The sequence below is a fragment of the Saccostrea cucullata genome, unplaced genomic scaffold, assembly GCF_032062105.1.
Source record: "Saccostrea cucullata isolate Sc308-1 unplaced genomic scaffold, CSIRO_AGI_Scuc_v1 ctg377, whole genome shotgun sequence".
Taxonomy (NCBI): domain Eukaryota; kingdom Metazoa; phylum Mollusca; class Bivalvia; order Ostreida; family Ostreidae; genus Saccostrea; species Saccostrea cuccullata.
Genome location: NW_026924229.1, coordinates 67,585 through 93,190, shown reverse-complemented (window position 1 = coordinate 93,190; position 25,606 = coordinate 67,585). Strand labels below are relative to the sequence as shown.

The window sequence follows — 25,606 nt, the reverse complement described above, 5'->3', positions numbered from 1 at the left end:
CTGGAGTTTTAGTTTATTTAATGGAAATTCTCAGGTTTTAAGAGTGCAACCACCTGGAAACAATCCTTAAAAAATTAATAGATTTACCGATTATTTTTCAGAAATGGATTAAATTTGCTTATTCAAAGTGTTGTATCAAAAACATTGTTAAAAGGTGGGAAGTATTGATTTGGAGGAAGGTTTAAGCTCAATTTCTTCTTGGATTTGCTTTTTTTTAAAACAACTTTCTTTGCGATTGCTTTCCCTGAATTTTTTCCTAACATTTTTATGGTTTTGGACATGTTTAACCTTTATTTCTCTCTTCTTTTTGTTTTTTAAATACCGTCCGATTTTGTTATCATTGCTGTCCGATAATATATTATCAGACAGGTAATTATTATTATCGGACTGCTACAGGTAAATTTTTAGACTGCAAGAACAAAGGCATGACGTCACAGCAATGTTTTAATGGCATTTAAATCATGTTTGTGATATGACCCTTGACTTCATGGACTTGGAAGTATTTCTCGGAAAAATGCGAATGTTTTGTCATAAAAGTGTATTTTTAAGGTATAGTGGGTCTTCCCTCCATTTTTTTGTAAACCCAAAAATATGTATTTTATCGCAAACTTTTAGGATTATCTTTCAAAAAAATGGAGCGAAGACCCACTCACATTGAAAAATTTTGATAAAGTATGAAAAAATGATCGTTTTTGTACTTTTAAGTCTGTGTATGCTTTTTCATAGGCAAATATTTTCAGTTTTTGTGAGATTTTTGTAAATTATAGAGATTTTACATTAAGTATACTTTAATATTAGATGAAATATAAAATAAAATTTGGATATAATTGAGATTAATTTTTTTCTTTTCTTATCCTCCGCGCAATAGGCATTCTGCTCGCCTTATACGCCCATCTTCTTTAACTTACAATAAGCAGTTACATGTAGCATGGTTAGTAAATTGTTACAGACCTAAAATATAATTCAATTCAATTCTGTATTGGCACCAAAGCACATATTTATATACAGAAATGTGTTGTTAGCCATATACATGTATTGCAAAATATTATACTATTGTAAGCTTGTTTCTAACATCAAAACAGTCTCTTATATATAGACAGATTTGTTTCGTAGATACAAAGTTATGTGGATTAAGCAAACAAGAAAAGTTATTAACTTCTAGTAACCTCGAATACTTTTTTCTGACATTTTTATACACAGGACAATCAAATAAAAAGTGTTTTTCATCTTCAACAATAGTTTTACATTGGAAACAAAATCTATTTTCTCTAGGAATGACAGGATTACAGTATCTACCTGTTTCTACGTACAACTTATGTGCACTTATTCTTAACTTGGAAAGATAAGAAAATAAATTCTTTTGAAGTGGAAAACACAAGTATGGTTGGATTTCCAGTTTCTTAGCATCATAGTTGAATAATGTACTATAAAATGACAGCTTACCGCATTGAGTATTGTTAATGTGTTGGAGTTCAGAAAAAAAATTATTTTCAAAGAAATTTTTAAGTTTAGGACTATAAGTTTTAAAATCTGTGTCAAAGTTAAAATCTAACATCTTCTGTATTGATTTTACACAACTTTGCCAACATTTTTTTTATTTTCACTGGCCAATCGAGTATCTTCCAAGTAAGCATTCTTGAGCAAGACATTGCAATTATTATTTGTTTTTGTTAATTTTTCCAATCTGGAATAATATTTAAAATCAAGCTGGTAAATTTTGGTATGTACAGGGAAAACACCTAAATAAATAAATATATAAATATAAATAAATAAACAATAAAATAAAAAGAAATAAACAAACAGATAAATAAATAAATAAATAAATAAATAAATAAATAAATAAATAAATAAATAAATAAATAAATAAATAAATAAATAGGAAATGCATTGGATTTTGAAATATAAAGCTGAGGTCTATATTTATCTGCGAGGGCATATGTAACCTTAGACAGCTGTTATTTCAACTCTCGCATTCATTGAGATTTCATCGGGAATTTCAATATGGCTGCTAAACAGAGATGGAAAATCGAAAATAACATAGTTTTGTGTTGTTTAGCTATGATATAAAGAATCATGACTTGAAAAAAGAAGGAGAAATTGATATAGAGTTTGTTAGGGTCTTTTTAGGATGGGATCCCATATTTTTGATATTCTCAGGCAGGGAATATGGGCGTCTGTCACAGGGGGATGGTTCTTCGACCCATATCAAAATATATTTTCGAATACGTTTCATCTGTATGTGTGGATGGGACTCTTGGTTTTCCCTTTCATTCTTTACCTGGTTTGTATTTTTTTTTTTTTTTTAGATCTGAATGTTTCATTGTATTCATCGCTGAACGTGTTTGTAAACACGTAGTTTTATAGAAAACTTCCTCTTTTGGTGATCTTGTGTTTATTTAGGATAGAACTAGTTTAAGAGATTTAGCATTGAAAACAGTTTAAAATAATATTTATGACAAATTTGTCAAGAGCATAGATTGCTTAACTGTTGACATTTTTTTTTCTTTTATTGACAAATTTGCAGCAGACAGCATCACTATGCTGTTTGACCCAAACACTTTTCATTAGTCACCATGAGGGTTCACATGCCCATTTACTAGATGTAGATGTCTTATTTGATTATTTTTATAGGCTAGCTGTATAATAGGATGTCATAATTATGTCCATACAGATGGTAATCATGGTCATCAGTCAACTTTCTACTATAACTATAAGTTTGAAGTATACAAAGAAGGATTTTTATTTTGGTAAAAGGTTTGTCAATGAAAAAACAAAACAGACTTATCATATTTGAAGAATTTAAAGGACAAGAAAAAAAGAATTGATGTGTTTTTCATGACATGTAGAAAAAATTCAAAATAAATGAAATGCAACATGTGCAAGTTAAAATGGACAAGAAAAAAAGAATTGATGTGTTGTTTCATAGTGCATTTACTAGGAACATGAGAGTTCCGAATGTAAAAAATTCAAAATAAAGGCATAAGCAATCTCAAAAAGGTTTGTTATGATTAATTTGCAAGTTATTTTCAAAATCCGTTTGTATCCTTCAAAATCGTTTCGGTGCGATGCAATTTTTTGCTACATTACTATATGGGTGGTATTCAACTGTGGTGAGGGCTTGTACTTAGTTAAAATGTAACTCTCTCTCTTCATTACCCTCATTTTATATTTGAACAGCTGACATAATTTTTAAGTTGAATCATCTTTTGCAGACATTGGAATCGTCTTTAGTTGTTTGGACAATTTACTGTGCCACGATCGGAGTGTTTTTTACTTTGATAAAGCTTGTCAACTTCAAACTTCATCATATATTTGATACCAGTGAGTTCATAGAAGACACACCCAAGGGAGATAAATCAGAAGACAAAGACAGTCATGTCATCGAACTCTGGTAGGTTTTTGGATTATTTGGTAAATTTAGCAATTGTAAATAAAAAATTCTATAAAACTGTGTGGCAAATCTAGAGTTTGGTTTGTACTTCAATAATTTTTATTGTAAGGTGAATTTAGAATTGCAGTAAAACTATCTAATCAGACACCTGTTCAATGTGCATTCTGTTTTACTGTGAATTCCAATTTTTATTTTCATTCCAATTTCACTATTTTCCATGTTTCTTTACTCTGTGCAATCTGACTCCCCATCTATTCTGACACAAAATTTGTCTCCTGGTGCAAATTAGACAAGTTTTACTGTAGTATTTAATTGTGCATTAATAGCTGCTTTCAATTTTCAGTAATAATGCAAATGAGCCTGAACAGATTGAGATGGTCAAACTTCACCACTCATCCTCGAGGCAGCTGGACAGTGATAATAACAACAGTGACCGCATCATCAGCCATTCCAGTGTCGAGATCAGAAGTAAGACACAGTTCATCCCTAGTCGGGGAAATTTATAAATAATAATGATAAATGAATGTACCTGTAATTCTTAACGAAAGTTTTAATTGACGTGCTACATCATGTGCTAGTCTGTTGATCAATAAACATGATAAATAATTGATGAAAGAATTTAATAATAAAAAAAAGACCCACGTTGCAAATTAAAAGAAAAAAATGATTGTATGATAATTATGGTAAACTACATTTTAGATGATTCTCTTTTTTTTTTTCATGCACATGATATTAATTTCATGAAAAATGGAATATAATTCTAACAGATCTCATATGAATGAACTTTAAGTAGCACTTGTCTTAAAGCATGTTTATGAACAAGTGCACACACAATAATTAATAAAGGTACATGTCTGTATATTAAGGTGGGTCTGCCCCTCTAGCAGAGTTGGAGAATGATGACATTGATCAAAAACCCACAAAACAAAGAGACCCCACCCCACCAAGTAGTAAGTTCTTTGTAACAAAAATTTACTAAATTGTTTGAATCTGTGTTTTCATATGAATTAATGTTTTGTGCAAGGACTTTTAATGGCATCAACTTGTTTGGTAGCCTATGACAATATTGTGCAGGGTACTACAAATTAGACAATTCACTAAGTTAATAGGTGATAAACTGATAATAAATGCCAAAGGTAGTTTTATTGTTGACTCAGCTTTCATGTAACATCATTATGGAGGGTACTGATTTACTAATTAAAGAGCTGATCAACAGTTGACAATTTTGTGGAATTTCCCTATGATTATTTACCTGATTATTTGATAGGTGACAGTATTGTGGAAGGCAAAGTGGACGTGGAGAGAGGAGGGGGTCATCCACATCAGGTGACCTTGAAAGCAGAGGTCGAGATCAACAGAGAATTATCAGATGGAGAGGTAGAAATTGGAGAGATCAAACTTCCACCTAAAAAGGAGGACACCGACTCGGATTTATCTCCAGATGGAGGACTCCGAATCCGGAAACGTCGTAAGGCGGTGAGGCGGAGCAAGAGTGCCCTGGATTACAGTCCAGATTCCCCCATACCCCGTGCGGCTAGAGCTTTTGAGAAATTAGATAGATCTCTTCCTGCCAATTTATACACACAGGTAGAAATGGAAAAAGAGAGTGAAGAGGCAGGGAATTCAAGGAGTGGACAGGGGGATGTGGAGTTGGAGGATTTGGAAGGTCTGGATGAGGGTAGGGTGTCACCTTACAAACAGAGGGTGCCCAGTAACAAGGCATCTCAGCGGCTCCAGAAATATCGACGGAGTTACTCCGCAGAGGAAGGGGTACCACCAAGACCCACCACCCCACCACTCAGGGAGGTGTTTGACTCGGGATTGAGAAACAGATCAAAAACAGAATCAAAAGAGAAATCAAACAATAACAGTTGTGAACCTTTTCCAGAACTTATCAAATTCCATGCACCGGACATCTTAGCTGACTTACCCGGGGGTAGTGGTGATAAAATATCACGAACTCCCAAGGTCAGCGACAGTGACAGATCTGATGTAAGTGTGGGAGAGATCAATGTGCAGGTGAAAACAAGGGACAGAACTCCCAGCAAAAAAGACCGCCCATCTAGTGCTGGGGATATCAATAGAATTAGTACCAGTGCCACAACAGACCCAAGTCTTACTACAAAGAGTGCTTCCAAGTCCACACGATCAGGTGGAATTGGTTCTAAGATTGTGAAATTTTTCCAGAATGGGGGGCACACTAATTCCCAGGAGATCGCTTCTGAGCAGAGTAGCACTGTGGGACTGGAATGTCTGTTCAGTACAGACACTGATTCTACAGAAGGTATGGTGAAAAGAGGAAATTTTTAACATTGTACCAAAATAATGTTTGAATCATTTAGCCTTTCCATCATGTTTTAAACATCAGGGATTACTGTTCATATGAATGATACATTTGAGTCAGCTGCAAAGTCATCTAATATAATCTAGCTATAGTTTTCTGATAGGAAAAAAAATGAAAGGAAAGTTAACAAAAATATAGAAACTTTTGAAGGGATACAAAAGCAGTGTAGATTACTTAATTTTAATTACTCTTGTAATTGCAACAGAAGTCTTTAAATTGAAGTTTTGATTGACAGATGACAGTAGCCACCCAAAAGATCACTATCTAAGTGACTCCTCCAGTTCTATGACCAACGAAGGGGAGAGCACTTTTGATACCAGCCCCGAACACCCACCAATGAAGTCCCGACTTCCTACCCAGAAGAAATCAATTCCAAACGAGGGGTCAGATATACCCCCGGATCATCCCAGTGAAACAGGCCAGGCTTCCTCAGGATTAAATGTGCTGATGGTAGCTGAGCATCAAGACATTCCACCACCCATAGATCCACCGATGGAAGATAAGGAACTACAAATACTGAAACAGCAAGGGGCCATTCCAAAGAACTACCGCCGGTCACAGGCTGGTCAGTCTACAGAAGTTGTTCCCTCCCTATTGTCTAATCAGGGTAATTAATTAATATCACTCCAATTTGTTTATAAATCTAATTTATACATTTTATCAATGCAAAAAAATAATATGTACATGTTTATCTTTTGCCCTGCTGTTATGTACTAAGACTTATAGCACTGTTCAGTAATCAGAGTCAAGAATTACATTAAACGCATTTACAATTCATTGTTTTCTTAGTCATGTTTGTTGCCTTATAGCAGTGTCCAAATAAACATTTACAAGTACATATATTTTCACTAGTCGCAAGACTTTTTATAACAATATTTTTCCATTTCTAATTTTTCTCTCTGCCCTTAAAGTAGCAGTGTTCAAATGAACATTTACAAGGCATGCAAATCTCGTGCGCACATATATTGTTGACAAGGACTATTGAAATTGGCATGTGGGCTCTTGTGTAATTTAAATCTATGACATTTTAAAAATCTATAACAATATACATATTGCTCAGAAAGACTGGATTGGAAACATGAATAAATATTGTTTGCAAATTATTCCATGTTTCCCACTTCTTGATGATCAAGCTGGATTCCTTAGTCCTTTAATGATTGCATCTGGGGAGCTGTCGGGGGAGCTGTCAGACACAGAAGATTTCCGTCGTAAGATTTTGGAGATTCTTAGTGACTCCACAGACAACCCAGACAGGATGAAGAAGTTATTTAAAGCTGTGACAGAGGCCAAAGGTAAGAGTTTCCAAAACACTAATCAAGATGAAATTCACTAACCTTATCCAGTATTTCCATTCCTCTGGAAATTCCTCTTTGCTTTAAGCTTTAAAAAGCCTTTATGAGGATAAAAGGCAAAGAACAATGTAATTTTAAATAGAAGTACAGAATAAAAGGTGAGAAACCATTCCTTTTTTGCCTGGACATTTGATAGTACATATCAAAAACTATCCCCCATTCCCCTTCCTGCAGATGAAAGGAGGAGGCTATGCTTATGAAGTGCTGATTTTATATGTTATTTTCTTTACAGATCGTAGAGGGAGCAATGACTCACCTGGACAAGGAACGTCTCAGAGAAGTAAGTACTACATAGCTAAATTATAATCCATTTGTAGAACAGTCTGAAACTCTGTGCAAGTCATATAAACTTTTAAAAACCTGAAAACTTTTAATACGTTTTTTTACCCTCTCTTGTTTATGTCTATATACATCTATTTAATGCAATGTATGGACATATTGAATGGTAAATATATATGTAATTGTACAAGTAATCTCATCAGCTGCATAATATCATAAACAGATTTGTTTTGCTAATGATTACATTGACAATCTTATTAATCTGATAACTTTAACATGTTCATTTTGAATTTTAGACAAGGAAGAGAAGACAGAAGAAGGGGAGATAACCCGGCCCACCCCTGGTGATGACCAGGAGGCTCAGTCCTCTAAATCTACCACCCCCACAGAGTGCTGCGCCCTCCTCCCCGTGTCTAAAGAGATTGAGTCCGCTCAAACTCAATCCACCAAACTCAATAGGTAAGTCAACAGAGCAGGTTTTATTACATATACACAGAGTGCTGCGCCCTCCTCCCCGTGTTATTTGTAGAAATCTTTACCAAACTCAATAGGTCAGTCAGTAGAGCTGTAATTAATCAATTATCACACTGTATATCACAATGTATTTTTTTATGAATATCCTACATAATTTGTGTTTGACATGAATGTCAGTGTTTGTGGCCAACTAAAATTTTACTTGTTCAGGGCAACGTTATCAGGTGTGAACTCATATGTATGGAAGATTCAATGAACTCAGTTAACATTCATATGATATAAATTGATTTATGTCAGGGTGACCCAGGAAATTCATGAATACTGGTCCTTCACAGACAGTGATGACATCATTGTATTCATGACAATTGTGCTTATCTTTTTTATGATTTATGATTAACAGAAAAAGGGGGCGGAGAAGAAGAGGAAACAGAAGTCTAGCTAGGAGGGACACGCCCACAATAAAAACGCCCGCGGGAAGCTCTGTCCACTCAGCAAAGGATCACAACGATATACAGCGTAGGGTTTGTACATTGCAAATAATTAGTCAAGACTTTTCAAATGGTTTGTGTTATCAATTACAATAGTAGCAGTTATATGAATTAATTCATATATACATGTATGTAAATGCAAATAATAAGTTGGTGGACTAGTTTTCAGATCATTGGTTTAATTTGTTTTCATAGACCTGTTTATGTCGGTGGTTTGATATATTTATTTACCATCTTTCAGGTCAGTGGTTTGGTTACACATTTGAGGAGAATAGTGCTGGGGTGGCCTTTGTGGCTGAGGACCTACCAGCTCACATGGATAATATGTTAGACAAGAGGTGAGCTGAGGTCAGGGGCCAGGGCACCTGCTACTAAGAGTCCATTTACCTTCAGCCTCTATTTCAATTTCAGTAGCATTAAATCAAAGACACGTGTATCTGTATAATTAAATTAAACTTCTTTTCATGTACTGAATAGGATGTTCTTAACTTATTTAAATGTTCTTAACTTATTTAAAGAGACAAAGTGAAAGTATGGTTTTGATCTAAATAGATTATATCGTGTTACTTTAATAGTTCAATTCTGCACTGTGGTAAATTAACGTTAAATTAACAATAATTATTTCTTTCTGATTTTGTTTGGTTATTTTCAGCTGGAGCAGCAGTGATGGATCTGGTAATGATGATTCCGGCTCTACGGTTATCTTAGACTCGCCATCTGGAGCCAAGAAAGAAGACGCGTCTCTAGATCCACTGAATCCTAACATGGCGGCATTTGACATTCCAAATCTGATCCGTAATCGTGATATACAGCTCCTTCAGCAAATGCAGCCAAACCTAATGCTGCCATTTCCCTGTGATAGCTCGGACGAATCTGACTCTCCAACCTTCCCAAAGACCAAAGAGAAAAAACCCAAACATTTCTACAAATTTCAGATATTTAAAAAGACATTTTTGAAGATTAGATTTGATAGATTAGCCTTACTGGCTCTTTTAGATAGGTACACTGTAGTTACACAAAATAGTTTGTCAATTTTTCTTTAAATTTTATACATATTTGATGCGGATTATTTTTTAAGCATTGCACATCTATCAAAATTTCATTTATACGACCCATTAAAAACACATATAATACTATTTAATGATATAAAGATAGAATGCATCTGCATTTGCAGATGGTGATAGTAAAAGTGTTAATGAAATCATTTAATTTTTTTTCTTTATGCAGAAACCTGTCAGTAATAGAGAACCTTGTAACTGTGTTGATTGCCATCATGGTGGGGGCCCTGGGGGCCTTAGTGCTCACCCGTAACTTCTACCACGACATCTGGGTGTTTGTCTTCTGTTTTATCATTGCTGGCTGTCAGTATTCTCTTCTAAAGGTAAGGTCAAAAAAACCCCAGAAGAAACATACACATGGTTCATTTCTCCCCTAACTGATTATTTTTCATTTTCATTTCTGTAATTACTTTAAGAATGTATTTTTTTTTTCCTCAGAGTGTGCAGCCAGATGCAGCTTCACCCATGCATGTAAGTGTGATATGCAAAAAGTGATATTGATATTTAAAATATGAATATAAATTATTTTCATTTCATATCCAAGAATCAGTTTTAAAATTGAATTTAAAACCATTTAGATATGTAATATCTCTAATTGATAAAAATTCTAAAGTGTATCCATTGAGAGGGAAAATATGTATGGATTCTTAAACTTCCCTTGCCTGTATTATCTAATCACTGATTGAAAACAATTTTACATGCTTAGATTAACTACATGTAACTTAAAACTTATCACTACATTTGCAGGGCTACAACTGTTTAATGGTGTTAATTATTTTAAAATTCAATCCTACACTTGCAGGGCTACAGTCGTTTAGTGGTGTTAATAATTTTTAAACTTATCACTTTACTTGTAGGGATATAATCGTTTAGTGGTGTTCAGCCGTCCCTTTTATTTTTCCGTGTGCTGCGGCCTTATGTTGCTGTTAGATTACACCATTCCCTATGCCCCCACAAAACCCACCATGGTGTATGGTCTGCCATTTGGCTCGGAAGATTCACTGATGTTTGCCAAGGATCTCTTAAAAAGTAAGTCTCTCACAAGTACATGACGTATGAATGTTAAAATAATGATTTATCATATTCTCTATGTGATGATGATGTTTTAAAACTTTTTATATCGCTTACCAGCAAAGTATTTTCGATGAGAAACAAAGTGTTAGTTTTGATGATTGATAAAATAAGTGTTTTTCTGTGTTGCCAGTTCTAGTCCTGTGTCTGCCCATTATCTTTACCATCGGTCTCCTTCCACAAGTCAACACGTTTATCATGTACCTGATGGAACAGATCGAGATGCATATATTTGGTGGAAATGGTAAATGACTTCACATAAATATTGAGAACTATTATTTCAAATTATTTTACGAATGTGAAGGGCAAAAGATATTGTTCATTTTAATGGAATGGTGTTTTACAAAAACAAAATGGAGTCTTGTGCCATATTTTAAAATGATCAACTAATGCCAGTAGCTACTAGACCAAATGTTACTGTTTCTCTGGCTATTTATAAACAATGTTATTTTCAACAGGATCTATCAGCCTGACTTCCTCTGTGTACTCAGTCATCAGGAGTATTATCGGGGTTGCCTTTGTCTACGGATTCTGCTTCGTAGCTATAGAGGTAAGAGAAATAAAAAGAAAAAGTATTTACTGAAAGGAGGTATATATGTTATAAATAATACATCAACTCAGTGTATGTTTACAGGCTGGTGGCCCAGTTGTATGTGATAACAGAGATCTCTCTCAGAATGCAGTATTTTCTGTGTTCTCTGCCATATTGGTAGCTGTCTCCTATCACCTCAGTCGCTCAGCCAGTGATCCCAGCGTTCTGTGGTAAGATTTACCTCATTTTAATTAGAGATGTATCGTTAAGATTGATTTTTGTGTTTTTTTCCATAAGTACAATTTTGTTATAATGTACATTATGTGGTTGTTTAGTCACATATTATTTTTCACCAATCAAATTGGAAAATGATCTTACCATTTGACTGAAAATGAGAGATTCTGTTTAATTTGACCATTGACTAGCTGCAGAAACTGTAGCATTATAGTTTTATATTTTAGTCTCTAGTCAGATCCCTTAGTGCAAATATGGCACAAGACTTTCTGCACATGGTTGGGAGTGTAATTCTAGCACAGGACAATCAATTACCTTTTATTCCCTAATTTTAGATTTATTCTATAACTAACCGGTATATTTTAGCTTCCTTCTATCCCTTTATAGTTGTCTTTACAGAACAATAAACTCTCGTTTTGAATTTTTTGTGATGACTTGTACTTGCATATATTTAGGTTACATAAATATTTTACAGGATGCTGATTAGAGATTCAATCTGGGACAAGGAGGCCCCAGAGTCTGCTGAGGAAGAACTTATAGATCCACTCCCAGAGAAACTCAAACAGTGTGTGGTAAGTTAAGAGCAAAACTTTGATCCACCGCCTGAGAAGTTCATTCATTGTGTTTTAATAAGGACAGACATGGGGTAAAAAACTGGTGGAATTATTCCTAGAGAAATAAAAATGTTATTATTATTAAGAGCAGACATTGGTGTTAAATTGCGACTTCTTTTTGAATGGTGCAAATGTGCTGCTTTCAAGATTATAGAACTACATAGCCACAACAATCTTGGACAATAAGCTAGCCTCTAGCCATAAGGTCACAATAAATAAATTGCTAGATTCTCATCCGAATTTTTTTAAAAATCAAGGCGGGCGGGTGGCTTTTGTTTTATATTTTTTATTTTTTTCAATTTTGCAGATTTTTTATTGACCTGGTCAATCGGTGTAATTTTATATACAATACCCGAATAAAAGTCATAGTAAAGGTTCAATTTTCTCTTACTTCACATCATCACCTATCTTTTTCAACCAATGACCCTTGTTTAAAATATATACGCATGTATTACAGCAATTATCATCTTTTCCGCTGTCAAAATCATGTTGACTTCGCGGGATTTAAAACGAAAGTAGAATGGTAGATGAATACCCATCCTGATCAGAATTAAGACGAAGAAAAACAGAAATAAAAAAATTTAGGCGGGGGTATAAAATCGGGGCAGGTGGGGATGAGAATCTAGGAATAGTTTCATTATGGCCTAACCAATGTTAATTCATTCAGAGCATTCAGTAGGGCCTGGATATCTAACCTAGCTGTTAGAATCTTGAATGCAGCCTTGATCAACATGTACACTGTACAGTGTACATGTTTAGCAAAAGAGTAACAGATTCAAGTTTTGAACATGTCTATTCTTTAGTAACTAGAGTATACATATATATATAATACTTAGACAAATTTTGCATTGATGCATCTAGGAATATGTACTAACCATCATCGTTGAGGATTGTGCAGATGAATATTCTGAGTTTTAAAATTAAAAGCATTTAATAATTGTTAGGGTGAGAATTATATTCTTTGATACATTGTATGATTAGTGAGCTTCACTGTTTGTAATATTCTATGTTTTGTGATTACAGAGTGAGCGTCTACAGTCAGTTTTTAGTCTATAATATTCTATATTTTATGACTACAGAGTGAGCGTCTACAGTCAGATCTACTGGTCAGTGTTTTTATCCTGATCATCGTGTTTGCTGTCCACGTCAGTACGGTCTTCAGTAGCCCCGTGTTACAACCAGTACTGAGTGATATCCTGTACTACATCGCCGCAGGCTTTGGGTTCCTAGTCCACTATCTGATCCCGATGTTAAGGAAAGAAATGCCCTGGCTCTGCTGCTCTCATCCCATGCTTTCTAATCGGGAAAGGAACATGTTTGAAGTCACAGGTAAATATTGATATTTACCAGTTTTTGTTTAGCCAAATTGTAAGGATCAGTACAGTGGGTCCCGTTTAAACGGATGGTCAGGTTGTCAGAATAGTTTTATCCGTATAGCCGAATATTGGAATAGCCGATTGCAATATTTGCCATACAAATGGCAGATCTACAGTACATAAGTAACAATTTCAACATGGTTGTATTACGTACCTGTACTTTCGTTTTCGTTTGATGAATGTACCAAGTCAGGAAATGAATTATTTCAAGTAATTTAATAACAAGTTCAACAGATTAAGTATGAATAATTTGTTTTTAATTGAAGTATGAAACTTATTTTCATCTTTATATATTTATTTAGCACCAGGCACCTGTTTACATTCATCCCATTTGTTAATGGCCTCCATTTTGGAAAACGGAAGTTGATTGAATACATGACTAAATTACGTAAACCATTTTTTTCCGGATTGCTGATTATTAAATTAAAAAAAATTTATTGTTTCATCTTTATTTGTATTTGTTTGTCATTTTCAAGCACATAATAGAGCATAAACATATTGTCAAGCATATAAGACTTCAAGCACTACAACTGAGAACGTATAATTATATGGGGATCATGTGATTTTAATTCTTAAAATTGCACTTAAAAGTAGACAGTCTAATTCTGATAATTTTAATTTGATGTCCAAGCGAAGTGTCATACACAAACTGAACACTTCAATTATTAAAATTTCACGCCGAACAAAAGTGTACACAAGCCAATTATCAATTATCAAAATTAACACCCAAGCCGGTCATGACTATTGTTATCAAAACATATTGATCTACTGTGCCCACTGCTAACACAGGTAAGGTGCTGGCGTGCGTTCAGCCGTGACTTATCCGCTCATTGTCGTAATTTGACTGGAAGTGTCAAACTTGTGTAAACAAAGGATTTACATACGGAAGGTAGAGGTGTGAACAAGACAATTATTATGAAAATCACTATGATAGGCGAAATTTTTGTATCAGATAAAACGAAAATCCGATAATTTCATATCAGAATATCAGGTGAAATTATTAATAAATATATAAGAAATGGTTTTGTGCTCTGATATTGTATCAGATTAGCCGAAATATTCGTTTAACCGCTATCCGATTAAATGGAATCCACTGTAATTATATCTTTTGACAATTATTTTGTAATTGAAATAGAATCATAGCAATTGTGTAGATCTGTAATGCTTGTTGTTTTACCCTATAAAACTAATGCTATAGATTACCAAATTCTTGTGACATCTTATTTTCACAAGAGTTACATGTGTATTTGATATTTACATATATAAGCAAGACAAAATTTTGGTAAATGTTTGTTTTTCTTTAATAAATAAATATACAGGTACATGTCATGATGTGAGAATGATTTTTAAGCTGACTGTATTGCATATATATGTAAAAGTTATGTTGTCATCAATAACAAGTGATTTACAGTATGTTAAATTTCTGTCCCTTTAGTGGCCCCGGAGATCATGTGGTTTGAGAAGATGTACGTCTGGCTACGTTTCTTTGAGCGGAACTGCTTGTATCCAGTAGTCATTCTTTGTGCCTTGACACAATCTACTGCTAACATCATCTGTAAATTCGGGATCTAGTAAGTCTGCTCCTTATAAAAAAAATGTACAATTAATTTTGTTTTTGCTTGAGAACTTGTTCAGTTACTGTAAAAGATTTAGAACAATTTAAACCCTCCTTGAATGAAAATATATTTGAAGCTGTATATAAGCCAATGAAATACTGTATAAGCAGAATTTTTAGCCAAATTCGCATACCGCCATCCGCCACCCTGTTTTCACAACAAACGTCCATTTTTAAGTGTCAATTATCTCGATATACCGCAACAGGTGCATGCGGTCAGTGAAGCATGGCTAATTGGTTGACGCTATCTCTGTTGTAAAGCATGAAAAGGTGGACAAGGTGTATGTAATTAAATAAGAATTAAATAAACAATTTTAATATGAACTGTTATAATGATTTTGTTCTCTGTTTAATTAAAATCATTTAGTCACAGCATCGCCACGAGAGCGGTAGTTGTAAAAGTACGCCGAATACGATATTATTTTGATGATCTCTGGTTTAAACAATGCAAAGTTTGCTTAAAAAATAATTATACGGTATAAATTGTGAATGTTTCATTAACTATATGATGCCACAAACAATGAATTTTTATTCCAGAAATCATTTTACGTACTGTCAGCAATATATCACGACGATCGACCCAGCATTTTTTTTTTCAATATCAGACGTGCCGATTTACTTTCATACACATGTACTTGTCTTTATTTCATAACTGCGCATTTTAAAATTGTGCAACGAAGAATTACTTGAAGTATTTTCAAATTTAGAAATACGTTTTATATACATGAACATGCAATTATAAATGGTATTTCTAAGAACGGTAACTCTACCTCTTGTCTCCTAAAAGATGGGAAATTCAATTCATCGCCAAAATCGTTATACCGCCATGATTTCTGAATTACAAAAGGTGGCGGTTTATCGAGAATTAACTGTATTTATTTACACTAATGTGTCAATATTTGATGTCTATGTAGTGTTTTTTTTTTACAGTGTAGGTATTAAAATTATTGATGTCCCTTGTTTTTTAACAGTGTGGGTCCAGTAATCCTTGTCGTATGTGCCATGAAACTGCTGCGATTCGCGTTTTGTAACACATCAAAACAATACCTCATCATCACATTCACCGTTCTCTTCTTTAAATATGACTACCGCAACGCATCCGAAACATTCCTCGTAGATTACTTCATTGTCTCCATTCTCCTCTCAAAGGTAAGAAAGTGGAAAGATACAAGGTACATGTATATTTAAAATCTGTAACATTGTTAAATAAGTCTTAAGATTATTCAATATAAACATTGTGTTATGAAATGAAAGTCAATGTACACGTAACATGCAAATTTTATCAGTTTTGGTTGAAAATATCCAGCAGACATCTGTGTCAAAAGATTTTAAAAGCCAGTGGTAGATAATACTAAAGTGAATAAACTTGCTCCATGATGCTTATGACATTGTACTTTATTCTATTCTTACAGTTCTGTGATTTAATGCTGAAGATGAAGTTTATCATCACGTATATTGCTCCCTGGCAGATCACATGGGGCTCTGCCTTCCATGCTTTTGCTCAGCCATTCAGTGTTCCACGTATCCTTCTGTGATAAAAACAATCTAGTGCTGTTTATAAAGTTCATTTTTGTTTTAAGACAAATAACAATTGAGTGATAAAATTTATCAAAATTTCCATTTACTTTTTCAATGAAATTATGAAATATTTTGAAGCCTTAAGTTTCCCTTTACTCGCTGTCAGATTCTGCAATGTTATTTGTACAAGCAGCAGTCTCGTCGTTTTTCTCTACGCCACTCAATCCATTCCTGGGTAGTGCCATCTTTATTACATCCTATGTTCGTCCAATCAAATTCTGGGAGAAAGACTATAAGTAAGTGACTATCCATGCAGTTTAGTCGTAAATTAGTAGCAGTTAGGAGAATGTTCAAACTGACAATTTTGTTTGGTTCTGCTGAATTATAAATGATTGGTCCCAAAGTTTGAACTTCCTTTAAACAGTTCTTTTGGGAATATTTTATAAACTGCTTTGTTGAGAGGTTATATATAAAGATGACCCTTTTCTCTTGCAGTACAAAGAGAGTGGATCATTCCAATACCAGATTATCATCTCAACTAGACTGTAACCCAGGTATTATCATGAAAACTCGTTTTTATGATTCATTCAAGAATTTGCGTGAATTTACAAGTCTTTTTGTAGTAAAAATTCTTTTAAAATTCCTATCTGTCTACAGGTGCTGATGATAACAACCTGAACTCTATATTCTATGAGCACCTGACACGGTCCCTCCAGCACAGCCTGTGTGGGGACCTGATGTTGGGGCGGTGGGGGAACGTAGAACAGGGGGACTGCTTCATCATGGCCTCGGACTACCTCAACGCTCTGGTCCACATCACAGAAATGGGGAACGGCCTCGTCACATTCCAGCTCAGGGGGTTAGAGTTCAGAGGTTAGAGAGCAGAGAATTCAAAGTGTCACTAACAGATTTTGTTTAAGAAGTAAAAATAACATCATTGTCAGTGGGGTACCATATCAAATGAGGCTAAATTGAGGTGTGGTAATTGCTAATGGAAACCTAAACCAAAACCATTAGTAAAAAAATCAGAAGAATATTCCTGGAAAGAATAATTCAAGGTTTCATACTGTAAATGTGCACTAAATATTTAATTGTCAATAATGCAGACCTGAGAGTTAAGAATGATTTGTAAAATGCTTGTAGGAACGTACTGTCAACAACGAGAAGTAGAGGCCATCACAGAGGGAGTTAAAGATAATGAAGGTAGATACTGGGAATATTTGGATGATTTGTTATTTTAATAAATACAAGTTTTGCCACCACCAAATTCTTCATTTGAGATCTAATTTTCCCCCTCCTACTTTTAGGTTTTTGCTGCTGTGAGCCGGGTCACCTCCCTCACTTCCTCTCGCTGAATGCGGCGTTCAATCAGCGGTGGCTGGCGTGGGAGGTGGTGGTGACTAAGTACATACTGGAGGGCTACAGTATATCAGACAACAGCGCTGCCACCATGGTCCAGGGATTCGACGCTCGCAGAATTCTACTCAATTATTACATCATGGTAATCAATTTTTGCTTCTTTGAGGGATGGAATAAAAGGGCAACCTTCAGAAGTTAAAAATGTACATGTACTGTAATAATACTGTAAACCAACTATAATTACATGTATCTGAAAGCAAAAATGTCAGCTAGTTTAGTAACCTAATTTTATTTGTGAAAATTTCCCTTTGCTTAGCATTATATATTGAAAGTTTTCCCAGACACAAACAAGAAATTGTGAATATTAATTGGTGTGTGTTTATAATATGGCCATAGTGTTTTGTCCTCATGGCTGTGTTGGAAATAACATCTATTTCCACTACCTGTATTGTAGAGTATTATATACTACACTGTGAGATCCCCCCGCCTGGACACCTGGCTGACTAACGAGGCGATACTGGAGACCCTGCAGGCCACAGAGGGGGAGGACTTTGTGGATGTGGATCCTATCTTTACCCAGCCCACAGACGATGACTACGACCCCAAACTGAAGGGCGTGTCACGTAACAAGTTCTGTAGTGTTTTCCTGGACTGGATTCAGTACTGTGCCTCAAGGAGAGACAAGGTTATTTTACCAACATGTAAACGATGTCTGACTGTGTAAATCCTACAAAATAGATTTAAATTTTGTGGATTCTAAATATTTTAAAGACATTGTTTTTTTTTTTAATAATTGACCTAAAATAATTACAGCTTTTACATTTAAATTTTCTTTTAAATTGAGTAATCAACACTTGTAAGATTTTAAGATCATTTTTCAACTGATTGAAAGTACGTATTAAAATTTTTAAGATCCTTTTCCCACCGATCAACAGTTGTAAGATTTCAAGATCCTTTTCAGTCAATTTACAGTTGTTAAAATTTTAAGATCTTTATTTCAGTCGATTGACAGCGGTAAGAACTCCCCCCTGGTCTCCCTGTCCCTGTGTCTGGGACTCCTGGGGCGCAGAGCTTTAGGGACGGCGGCCCACAACAACACAACGGCAGCAGGGTAAGACTAACTATGTATAAACATCTCTTGTTCAATCAGGTTACCATTGTTTGTCGGGATTTTTATATATATAATTATCTTTTTCTTGGTTTCAGAGCGGAGTTTTTCCTGTATGGGTTACATGCCTTGTTTAAGGGAGATTTCAGGATTACCTCCCCTCATGATGAGTGGGTGTTTGCAGATATGGAACTTCTCAGGAGAGTTGTTGCCCCAGCCATCAGAATGGCACTCAAACTTCATCAGGTAAAAAAAGATTGTTTTAAACTCATCTCTCAGTTTTGAAATTTTCTTATTACTTAGCTACTGTATACATGTGATAGTGTCTCTTAAATCTTTACTTTACTTGACTAGGACTACTACTTGTTTACTGATGAGTATGAGGACCATGAGACTCTGTATAACGCCATCAGTAATTACGAACAAACTCTAGTCATCTCCCACGAGGCCGATCCACAGTGGAGGAACGCCGTGCTTTCCAACACGCCCTCCCTACTGGCACTCAGGTAGACTTTCTACTAGAAACAATAATTATTTATCTTTAAAATTATATTGTTTTCCCCAAGAAATTTTAGGTTTCAAATGGATGGAAAAATTTATATTTCAGGCATGTGTTTGCTGACACTGAGATCTCAGACAAATACAAAATCATCATGCTCAACAAAAAATTCCTCTCCTTCCGAGTTGTCAAGGTAACTGTACTTCACCGTCATAGTTAGTGCATACATAGATGAAATAAATAAATTGTCTTGACCTGTAGAATCATATATTTTAGATATTTATCATATCAATTCCTTGAACTGTTGATTATAGATACATTGGATAGTTATAAAAGGATCAATAAACTTAAACTTTATTTTTGTAAACAGATCTTTTTTATTTATTACAGGTAAATCGTGAATGTGTAAGAGGATTATGGGCCGGGCAGCAGCAAGAACTTATTTATCTACGCAATCGTAACCCAGAAAGAGGCAGCATCCAAAATGCCAAGCAGGCTCTTCGTAACATGATCAACTCGTCGTGCGATCAGCCGATTGGTTACCCTATCTATGTGTCGCCCCTGACGACGTCCTACTCCTCCACACACAATCAGCTCTCCTCAATCATCGGCGGGGAATTCATTCTAGCCAACGTCAAAAAATTCTTCAAAAACACCTGGGTCAGGTATGATGGTTGCAAAATATTTCCTTTTTTTCCAGTAGAAAAGTTTGTACAAATAAATACTTTCTGAACTGTAGCATTTAAAAATTAATTTGTTCAGGTTATATGTTTATTATGAATGAGTGTTCCTTACAAAGTGGAAAATTCAGCTATATATTTTTCTGCAGAATAATTTTGAGTAGTTTGCAGTTTTATTTAAGAATAATTATAGAGTGGGTTAGAATGTAGATTGTTTATAATGTTTCAGATTATAGAATATTGAATTCTATGTCACTGTTTGTAGGATGCGTCGTCGGTGTGGGGCCACATGTACTGGTGGCAGTGCCAGTTGTCCTGATGATCTACCCTACACAGTGGCCTGTTCACACACAGGGGCAGCTATGACACTAGGTAAAGCAAGCAAATGAAAACAAACCTGTAAATTAATGTAAACATACACAAATATTTAGCTTAATATTCCTTACTGGTGGATGTGCATGGTCTTTATTAAGCAAAGTTAAAAACATTTTTGTATAAGTGTGAATTGAAATATGTATGATTATATTGTGCCTATTTTTACAACAACAGGAACCAGGTCTGTTTTGTCCACCCCTACCAATCAACAGGAGATTGGACTCCAGACTCTGGGTAACCGAGGAAGCTTGGTATCTACAGCCAGCTCTGCCAGCAAACCAAACGCTCTGGTGACCCTGGCAGGGTTCATCACCGAGACGACCACAAACAAGGAAACCCTCACACACAAAGTCAGAGTAAGGCATTTGTATTAATCTCTATGCATAAAGTTCACTGAGTTTTTGGTATAAAAGGTACAACAGTGAAATTACTTTACTTTTATAAATATTGCTAACACTGACTTTAGTGTACATGTATATGCAGAGTTTCAGGAACAAATACAATCTTGGTATATTAGTGACCATCTCAAAACATTTACTATAGAATACAAGTAATATAGGAAAAGTGTTTTTTTCACTTCAGAGCATTTTTAGCTCACCTCAACGAAGTTGGGGGGAGCTTATGTGATGGCGTCGGTGTCGGCGTCGGTGTAAAAGTTTTTTGGAGCAGTTTTCAAGTACTTCTGTGTCCTATATTGATTAGACATGCAGGAAGATGTTGCTAGTGTGTTTCATTGTACCAGTATAATGCTGCAATTTCAGCAAAGGAATGATAATGGGTGCAAACATTTTTGGTGCACAACATAAGCCCTTGTTGACCAAACTTACATGGATGATACATCTTAGGATGCATACTACCAGCCTTGCTTCGGATGCTGAATCTGACCTACATTTTCCGGTTGAGTGAACAGGTTAAAGTTTTTGGTGAAGGTTTCATCTCGAAGATACTTTGAGCCCTATAATGACCAAACTTGCATGGATGGTACATCTTAGGATGTATTCTACTAGACTTGCTTCGCATGCTGAATCTGACCTACATTTTCCGGTTGAGTGAACAGGTTAAAGTTTTTGGTGCAGGTTTCATTTCCACGTTACTATGAGACATATAATGACCAAACTTACATGGATGATACATCTTAGTGCATACTACCAGCCTTGCTTCGGATGCTGAATCTGACATTTTTCCGGTTGAGTGAACAGGTTAAAGTTTTTGGTGAATGTTTCATTTCGAAGATACTTTGAGCCCTATAATAAAATTACAGTGCTTCGGAAATTTAAAGTTTTGGTGCAGGATTCATTTCCACTTAGAGCCCTATAATGAATGGATGGTACATCTAAGGGTGCATTCTACTAACTTCGGATGCTGAATCTGACCTACATTTTCTGGATTAGTGGAAAGGTTAATTTTTTTATACAGGTTTCATAAGTTACTTTAAGCCCTAGTTGACCAAACTTGCATGGATGATACATCTTAGGATGCTCATGGACTTGCTTCAGATGCTGAATTCGACATACATTTTCCAGATAATGGACCTAGTAAAAGTTATGGGTGCAGGTCTATCACTAAGAAACTATAAGGCTTATATAAACCAGTTGCACAAATGATGCATCAAGGGATTCTCAGCTTCAGCTGGATTTTTACATTTTCATGCTAAATATAGGTATAATTATATATGGGATGTACACTGTTGGTTAATTGTGTGACTTAATACTTAAAGACAACACACGTTGATAGCTCTGTAATCTCTGTGCATTATATATATATGGTGAAATAGCAAAATTATTATACCTTCTAGGCTCCAGGAAATATTTATTATGAATATTGTATGTTATAGATAATGGACACAAATTACGTGTTTGAGAACATTAACCTTGGGAGGAGGATCGACGTTCAGTGGCCGAACGAGGAGTGGAAACAAAACGGGGGTAAAAACGGCTGGAACGGGTGGGTGCCAACCAAAGGTATGGAGGGGACGGTGGTGCACAAGTGGGTCCCCTGCCACCGTGAGACGCTCAAACGGTCCCACATAGACAAAGTCATATATCTTGTACAGATCTCGGATAAATATGTGCCAATCTCAGAACAGGGGGTACTAGATTTGGGGGCGGAGGTTTGACGCACGATTAATTACGTGAGATTATATTTCTTGTGGGAGCTAACCAAATCTTGGATTTGTACTGCACTGACCAATTTTTTTCGTCAACATTCACAACGCATCATTCCATGGTAATATATTATATATTTACACCAACACTGTTAACCACATCTTCTCAGATTTTTTTTTAATCCGTGCATATCATTTGACGGTGTTTCACTATATCTCAATCAAATGTAGACACTTTAACCCAATTCATGTTCTGAAAGAGAAAAAAATGAATGTTGTGTAAGTATCAAAAAGAGCTGTGGCCCTTTTCATTAAAAATCATATAACTAAGACAAAAAAAATTTACCATTTTCCAAGAGCATCTACATTGTAGTAGATCACAAAAACTCTTACTTTTCCATTATTTAGACAACATTGTAAATTACATCTTACAAAAAAAAAAATATCTCTATTAAACAAAATCTTGCCATTGTCGCAAACCATGGGTTTTGAGTCCACAAGAGAGAATCAATGTTAATCACCCCTGGGTGACTGATGATGAATTTTCCAGAATTGTGAAATTTCATCTTAGTCGTAAGAGTTCTTGTGAAAAGGGCCACTGTTTTATAATTATGTGTTTCTGTTGGTCTTTTGTGTTGTATAGAGAGCTGCCACTCAGACAGGTGTTGGCAGACTCTAGTAATGTAAATACCAAAGTTTTCTCAGTTGTATATCAAGTCAGGTGCTATATACATTTGTATATATATATATATTTGTGTATTTTATGTTGAACTCAAGACTGTGATAAAATAAACACAAAGCATTTAGAATGTAGACATTATGGTAGTTAAGTATCTTTAATTATCTGCTCAGTAGTAAATGAGTAACCAAGTTTTTATGTGTGTGAATATCTTATGGAACTTTAAATTGGCCACCATGTTTATTATATGATTAAATCTAAATGTTGTACATTTAGTCATTATTTTTAGCTCTTCAGTGTTTCATAAACAAAAAAATTATATCAATACCATATGCTTAACCATGGTCATGCATTAGGGTAATTTTGATCGATATAATTTTCATTTCTTTGGTATTTTAGCTGTGCAAGTTCTCTCTACATTTGACTAACTTTGAAATGTACCGATTTCCATACGCTGCCATTTTTATACCCCTGCTCCAAAGGAGAGGGGGGTATACTGTTTACCCTTGTGTGTCTGTCTAGCTGTTCGTCCGTGTGTCCGACCGTAACTCGTCGCAGTTTTCTCAGCAACTACTCATCGTAGATGCTTGAAATTTTAACACAATCTTCTCTGCAGCATGCCATATGGTGGGATACATTTTTGCTCAAATCTGATATCAACTTCCTGTTTGTCTGTGCGTCTGTCCATTTTATACATAACAAATTTTCGTCACAGTTTTCTCAGCAACTGCTCATTGCAGATGCTTGAAATTTTTACACAATCTTCTCTGAGGCATTTGATACATTGGGATACATTTTTGTTTAAATCCAATGTCAACTTCCTGTTTTTTTGTGCTCTGTCCTTTTCATGCATAAAAATTTCGTCGCAGTTTTCTCAGCAACTACTCATCACAGATGCTTGAAATTTTAACACAATCTTCTCTGAGGCATGCCATATGATGGGATACATTTTTGTTAAAATCTTATGTCAACTTTCTGTTTGTCTGTGCGTCTGTCCGTTTCATATATAACAAATCTTCGTCGCAGTTTTCTCATTAGCCATTCATAGCAGATGCTTGAAATTTTTATTACACTCTTTTTTGAGGCATGCCATATGGTGGGATTAATTTTGATATGAATCTGATGTCAACTTCATATTTTTCTGTGCATCTGCCTGTAATTGAACTTATGTATATTAACATAATAGTGCTTATTTACATCAGAGCGGGGGTATTACTAGTGAGCATTGGCTCACAGATTTCTTGTTTCGCTCATTTCTCAATGTCGAATATTTTTATAGACCAGTCTGATATCAGAGGCGTTTTAGAAAATTTTAGTAAATCGGACATAATTTCCTTTTTTTGACATTTTAATTCTGTGTTCACCGAATGCCATTTTCAGGCAACGCTCAGTTTTAATGAAATCCAGTCACTCTGTGTTCCTTAGTTTTTGTTCACACGGAGTTAAAATTTGCTGTATTTTCTAATTTACTGTTGCTTCAAGGCAGATTTTTTGTTATTTTTTTTTTGTCACGTCAAACCATGTCAGAGAATCACATTTTCAAAATGTCCGTCCACCTGTCTCCATTCCTGCGGTTACAAGTATTGGGTATCAACTTTGTAGTACGTAGCATATAGGATTATCAAAACGTGTAATTTTACTTTTAATAAGGTAAGACTTTTATGTCGCAGTAAAGGTACAAATTGGTGTCTGATTTTTTATTTTGGAAAAAATGCATTTGATGGTATATTGGGTTTTCATTGCTTTCCTTTTCATTAGAGCTGCTTTTATTTATCTATTCTTCATGTTTAAACAATTTGTATGTATCAAACCATACTGTAAAATTGCTTTATTTGAAAAGACTTCGTTTTTATGTAATAACTTGAGATTGTGTGTTTGCGAAAATTTCATTCTCTAATGTACATGTATTAGTATTTTTAAAGAACATAAAAAAAATGACCAATATTCAGAAAAATTTAATATTGCAAAAATAACAATCTTGCAAAAAAAGATGTCACAAAAAAGTGATCATGACATTGTGAAATAATCAAAACATGTTTAATTTTTAATGATTAAATGCAGAGTGATTATAGAATGTATAAAGGTACATTCATATGATAAATACATTTTTTATACCTGTATGCATGTAAAGAAAAGTCTGTCTGATATATTTGAACATAATTTTATTTCATCACTGATATTCTGCTTTAAAGAATACTAGTACCCTTCAATCAAACTTTTGTATATTTTCTGTTGTACAACAATTGAATGGAAAGTTAGACTCCATGGTACTTGGTGTATGTGTGGTTACATGAATTTAATAATTAATATCAAATCTTGTTATTGTTAAACAAGTTATATGTATTACATCTAATGTTTTGTAATTTATTGTCATATTATGTTAACAAAATTAATGGATGTGAAACATCTAAATAAAAACACCAAATCAATTACACACATTTTTTTCTCCATACTAG

General features: G+C 34.7%; 1 protein-coding gene across 1 annotated transcript; it reads left to right on the top strand.

Annotated features, from left to right (window-relative positions):
• Positions 1-1,976: 1,976 nt before the first annotated feature.
• LOC134265984 (pecanex-like protein 1) lies at positions 1,977-25,579 on the top strand. Its single transcript, XM_062748180.1, has 37 exons — positions 1,977-2,281; positions 3,213-3,391; positions 3,735-3,859; positions 4,258-4,341; positions 4,659-5,675; positions 5,971-6,342; positions 6,869-7,027; positions 7,320-7,367; positions 7,663-7,825; positions 8,241-8,356; positions 8,570-8,666; positions 8,981-9,328; positions 9,556-9,709; positions 9,825-9,857; positions 10,244-10,415; positions 10,591-10,701; positions 10,916-11,007; positions 11,092-11,219; positions 11,699-11,795; positions 12,917-13,166; positions 14,649-14,784; positions 15,800-15,977; positions 16,241-16,349; positions 16,513-16,642; positions 16,842-16,900; positions 17,004-17,219; positions 17,490-17,549; positions 17,654-17,847; positions 18,160-18,390; positions 18,707-18,816; positions 18,912-19,059; positions 19,168-19,319; positions 19,421-19,505; positions 19,703-19,977; positions 20,258-20,364; positions 20,542-20,723; positions 22,202-25,579. The coding sequence occupies exons 1-37, from the start codon at positions 2,129-2,131 to the stop codon at positions 22,481-22,483; spliced, it is 6,552 nt and encodes a 2,183-aa protein (XP_062604164.1). The 5' UTR covers positions 1,977-2,128; the 3' UTR covers positions 22,484-25,579.
• Positions 25,580-25,606: the final 27 nt, after the last annotated feature.

Coding starts and splice junctions, on each gene's coding strand:
- LOC134265984 (XM_062748180.1), top strand. CDS start 2,129: ATGGGATCCCATATTTTTGATATTCTCAGGCAGGGAATATGGGCGTCT. Junction 11,796..12,916: donor AGAAACTCAAACAGTGTGTG/GTAAGTTAAGAG, acceptor TTATGACTACAG/AGTGAGCGTCTACAGTCAGA. Junction 19,978..20,257: donor TTCAAAAACACCTGGGTCAG/GTATGATGGTTG, acceptor CACTGTTTGTAG/GATGCGTCGTCGGTGTGGGG.